This window comes from Monopterus albus, unplaced genomic scaffold, assembly GCF_001952655.1.
Source record: "Monopterus albus unplaced genomic scaffold, M_albus_1.0 scaffold517.1, whole genome shotgun sequence".
In the NCBI taxonomy this organism is placed as follows: domain Eukaryota; kingdom Metazoa; phylum Chordata; class Actinopteri; order Synbranchiformes; family Synbranchidae; genus Monopterus; species Monopterus albus.
This window is the reverse complement of record NW_018128397.1, coordinates 52,626-58,067: the sequence shown is the minus strand read 5'-3', so window position 1 is coordinate 58,067 and position 5,442 is coordinate 52,626. Positions and strand designations below refer to the sequence as shown.

The window sequence follows — 5,442 nt, the reverse complement described above, 5'->3', positions numbered from 1 at the left end:
ATTAAAACAAAATATGTAAATGCAAACATTTATTCATTTTAATTATTCTAAACAGAAGAAAGAAGCCAGAACCCATTCATGAAAAAAATTAATGTAGGTACAGTATGACCACAAAAATTTAAGTAACTATGTATAAATGCATACAGTATATATAAAAAAATTCCCCACTCGCCCCACTTTGGAGCGGTCTCATTCCTTCCTTCAAGCTCAGGTCCTCTACCAGAGGCCTGGGAACTTGAGGGTCCTGCATAGTATCTTTGCTGTTCCTAGGACTGCACTCTTCTGGACAGAGATCTCAAATGTTGTTCCTGGGATCCGTTGGAGCCACTCTCCCAGTTTGGGGGTCACAGCCCCCTGATATGTTTCTCTCTTGTGAGTGTGTTATATATCTCTATATATATATCTATATATATATATATATATATATATATGACACTTGTGATTAAAAAGAAGAACTCAGAGGGCTCTAAGGGTCATTTTGCACATTAAATGTTTCTTTGTATTGTTCTCTGGTTTTAATAAAATTATGCATGTCTTGGGCAAAAAAATACAAAACAGCAGTCCATAACTGGAAGCCAGAATAGCAAATATCTCTACAGCAACACTAAACTTCCCAGGAGAGCTGACATATGCTGGAATAAAAGTGATCCAGACTGCACAGAATATCAGCATGCTGAAGGTGATCAGTTTGGCCTCATTGAAGTTATCAGGCAGTTTCCGAGCCAGAAAAGCCAGAATAAAACATAAGATGGCCAGAAGGCCTATGTACCCAAGTACAGCCCAAAAGCCTACAGCTGATCCCAGAGCACACTCTAAGATGATTTTGTCCTTGAACTGGGTAAAATTCTTAAATGGAAAAGGAGGAGAAATAGTTAACCAGAGGATACATATAACAACCTGGATGAGAGTGAAAGCCACAACACTGAGTCTCTGCTGTGCAGGCCCAAACCATTTCATCACATTACTGCCTGGAAGTGTAGCCCTGAAGGCCATTAACACCACTATAGTTTTCCCCAGAACACAAGAGATACAGAGGACAAAGGTGATGCCGAATGCTGTGTGTCGCAGCATGCAGGACCACTCAGAGGGCCGGCCGATGAAGGTCAGAGAACACAGGAAACACAGAGTCAAGGAGAAGAGCAGCAGGAAGCTCAGCTCAGAGTTGTTGGCCCTGACAATAGGAGTTTTTCTGTAGTGAAAAAATATCAGGGCTATTGTCAGTGCCAGGCAGGCACCAATGACAGAAAAGGTGACCACCAGTATTCCCATCAGTTCCCCGAAGGTAAGGTATTCAATGGCTTTCAAGTCACAGTTATGCCTTTCCTCATTGGACATGTAATCAGAAGGGCATTTGTCACATTTCACTGCATCTGAAAGCATAAATATGTTTAGGCTGTACAGTGCACACATCTTCAGATAGAGCAGCAAAGTGCTGGCAGTGATTTTGCCCAACAGAAACACAATGAGAGTTAGAGTAAAGGCTAGGAATCCTGCTGCCTCACTTGTACTGTTGCTGAACTCCCCATCAGCACAGGTGATGCAATCAAAACAGCAGACAGGCTTGCCTTTCACAAAAGCCTGATGGGACCCTGGTAAACAGCTCTCACTGCAAACCGACCTTGGCACCTACATCACATGACAGCATTAAAAAGTCATTATTCATTTCCATATTCATAATCATATTAATAATGTAATGAATTGAAGAATTCATTTTAGAAATATTTACTTAGTGATCAATAGTGACTCAGAATTGGTGATTATTCATATCTAAAAAAGGGAATAGACTACACTGACTCACCTCAAGATTCTTGCCTGCCCAAATGGCTTTCACACCTTCTTTCATCTCAAACTGCTGACCCTCAGGCCGAGATGCATCATAGTAACCAATGGTCTCAAAGATTATATAACCTGTCTCATCCATTTGCCAGTTTACCAGTGCATAGCGTGCCACAAGGTCACCCAGCTTATTAAAGAACACATTTTCACCACTTTTAGTGGTAAAATTGACCTGGTTCAGATAATGCAGCACCTGCAAGGAAACAGTGACATTTGTTGTTATTTAACTGCATAACATGCAGTAGCTTTGATGTGGGAACTATTTCTGTTGTGTTTACCTGCCATGGTTGCACATTTTCCCTGTCAGCACAAGTGTTGTTCTCAAAAGGTCCCTGTCCATCTTTGCATGAAAACAACATGTCCAGTGCATGACCTACAGTGTACGTGGCCTTGTAAACATTATTCAGCAGACTGGCATCTGAAACATCTGTGAAGCGTGTGTTTGCGTCCCACAGAGACTCGTTCCCTGTGCATGCTGGGACTGAACCCTGAGCTTGGATTTCTTCATGGGGAGTCAGGGTACAGTTGAACACCGTTTCCCACAACTCAATCAGTCCCCGGTCCCCTGGTGTAGTGGAGGGCCTGCTGCTAGTCAGAAACTGCTGTAGTCCAGGGATGTGAGCATTGAGTGCTGCAAAGCCCACTGCCCCCTGGACCACAGCATAGTTTACTGGAGAGGCAATATAACGGTAAGTAATCCAGCCCTCACTCCCCACCCACTGCAGGCCTGTTATATTCTGAGCATGAAGCTCTTTGATAAGAATGTCAAGGTCTGTACCATCAGCAAACGCCACTATTACCTTAGAGGTGGATTTCTTTATAATGGCTATCACCTCTAAGAACCACTTCCTTGAGTCAGTCCTATAAATAGCCACTGAGTACTCAACACACACACCTTCTTTTTCAGCTGCTTCCAGGAAAGTGGCCATGCCACTATTCCCATAGTCAGTGTTAGTTCTAATAGCCCCCACCCAGGTCCAGCCAAAGTGTTTTACCAGCTTTGCCAATGCTTTGCTCTGGTAAAGGTCATTTGGTATGGTTCTGAAGAAAGAAGGATAGTCTCTTCTGTTGCTAAGACATGCACAAGTAGCTGAATGACTGATCTGAAACACATGTAATAAAAAGACATAACATTCATCATCCTTCAGCAATTTTAAATTTTAAAGCAAGGATCTTTTCATTACCTAATATAAAATATACATGTAATAAACCATTTTCAAACATTATATTACTTCTTATTAACCAACACAAATTCACTTTCTGCGAGAGTGTACATGCCCGCCAACACTCACCACAGGTATATGGAAAGGTCCCATGGTGTGAGCAATACTTATTGTAGAGGTGGATGTAGTTTCCCCTATGACAGCATGTACACTAGAGTGTTTGTTACAGCTGTCTTCCCCACTGTCATACCTATTCATCAGGTTTAGTGATGCCCTGATGGACAGAGGGATACTGGGACATGAGTCAAAGATCCTGTAGCCCAGTGTAATTCCAGGTAACAGCTCTGAGCTGTTGTTGATCTCCTCTATGGCAAACATCATAGTGTATGCATACTGAAGCTCTCCTGGGTCGAGTCTGAAAAAGGCAGAGGAAGTAAACTGTGCAATTTGTGTAAAAAATGTCAAACATAAGGATACACACGCATTTATACTTAAAACATGAATGAACAACACAAATTTTAATAACAATTACAGTAACAAATTTTCCATCTTTTTCTTACCCTTCACACTGGATTGTTCCTGGGTTGACTTGGAGAGCTGGACTGAGAGTGACTGGGTTCTGATGGAAGGAGAAAATGCCTCCAATGTTGATGTCTCCCTCTTTAGAAAACTGAGACTGTTCTTTCGTCCAATATATTTGGCACACAGGCTTCCCTCCTCTGACAGCCAGAAGGGAAAGGAGTAGCAGATCTGCAATCAGCAGCATGGCTGCTCACTTACCACCCAAAGCCCAAAGATAAAACCCCTTAGCTCTGAGCATTTTATAGCTATCACAAAGCCACGGGTGTTGGATGTAGTGTCCATGTGAATATTATGTGTCTCACAGCCAATGACAGCACTTGTAGTGTGACTGACAGACAAATGGGCTTGTTAGATAACCCACTAAATTTGCATGTCATCTTAATCTATTCTTTTCTACAGTCATGGCCAAAAATATTGACACGCCTGCATTTATACATTCCCCACAGAACTCCAAAACTGGAGTGGACAAAATTATTGACACCCTCAACTTAATATTTGGTAGCACAGCCTTTGGATAAAATCAGTCACTTCCTGTAACCATAAGTGAGTTTCTTCCACCACTTTACTGGAATCTTGGACCAGTCTTCTTTTGCCAGCTGCTCCAGGTCTCTCAGGTTTGAAGGCTTCCTGCTCCCAGCTGCTGTTCTGACATCTCTCCACAGCTGCTCTATGGGGTTTAGATCTGGACTCATTGCTGGCCACTTCAGAACTCTCCAGCTCATTGTCTGAAACAATTTCTGGTGCTTTCTGAAGTCTGCTTTGGGTCATTGTCCTGCTGTAAGACCCATGACCTCTGACAGAGACCCAATGTTCTGACATTGGGCCCCAGAATTCATTGGTAGTCTTCAGATGTCATAACGCCATACACACAGTCAAGACATCCAGTGGCTGAAGCAGCAGAGCAACCCCAAAACATCAGTGAACCTCCACTGTGTTGGACTGTAGGGACCATGTTCTTTTCTTTGAAGGCCTCGTTTCATTTTCTGAAAACTGCAGAATGGTGTGCTCAACCAAAAAGCTCTATTTTAGCCTTATCTGTCCACAGGACCTTCTCCCACAAGGACTGTGGCTTCATCAGTTAAGTTTTGGCAAACTCTGATCTGGCTTTTTATGTCTCTGTGTCAGCAGTGGGACCCCTGGGTCTCCTACCATAGCATCTCTTGTCATTCAGATGGCGTTGGATAGTGTGAGCGGACACTGTTGCACCCTGTGCCTGCAGGTCAGCTTGAGTTTGTTTGGAAGATGATCGAGGTTCTTTATCCACCATTCCAACAATCCTTTGTTGCAATCTGTCATCTATTTTTCTCTTTTGTCCACGTTCAGGGAGCTTAGCTACAGCGCCATGGGCTGTAAATGTCTTGACAATGTTGCGCACAGTGGACACAGGAACAGCCAGATCTGGAGACGGACTTGGAGCCTTGTTTGCTCACAGGGGACACAGGAACAGCCAGATCTGGAGACGTACTTGGAGCCTTGAGACTGTCCATGCTTTTCCATTACTGTGCTTCTCAAATCCTCAGACATTTCTTTGCTCTTCTTTCTCTTCTCCATGCTCAGTGTGGTCCACATGACACAAAGGTCGAGTCAACATTTTTCCATGTTAACTGTTTACCAGTGTGATTTCTGTGTTGCCAGCACCTGTTGGTTGCTACAGGTGAGTTTCATTACAAACTAAAGGAGCATCACATGCTGGAAATACAACTATTTCTGATGATTCTGAAAATGTGTCAATAATTCTGTCCAGTCCATTTATGGAGTTGTGTGGAAAAGATTTGATTCAGCAAAAAATTTGGTATTGCAACATTTTTCTGAGAGAAGTGGTGGATTTTTGACTTTTATCATAAATAATAAAAAATTAATT

The 5,442-nt window shown here is 42.7% G+C and overlaps 1 protein-coding gene across 1 annotated transcript; it reads right to left on the bottom strand.

Annotated features, from left to right (window-relative positions):
* Positions 1-456: 456 nt before the first annotated feature.
* On the bottom strand, positions 457-3,395 carry olfcj1 (olfactory receptor C family, j1). The gene is made up of 5 exons (XM_020588252.1): positions 3,129-3,395; positions 2,115-2,939; positions 1,799-2,029; positions 1,503-1,626; positions 457-1,370 (listed from the first exon to the last, which is right to left on the bottom strand). Exons 1-5 carry the CDS (start codon positions 3,378-3,380, stop codon positions 457-459), a joined length of 2,346 nt encoding a protein of 781 aa, XP_020443908.1. The 5' UTR covers positions 3,381-3,395.
* Between the last annotated feature and the right edge of the window lie 2,047 nt (positions 3,396-5,442).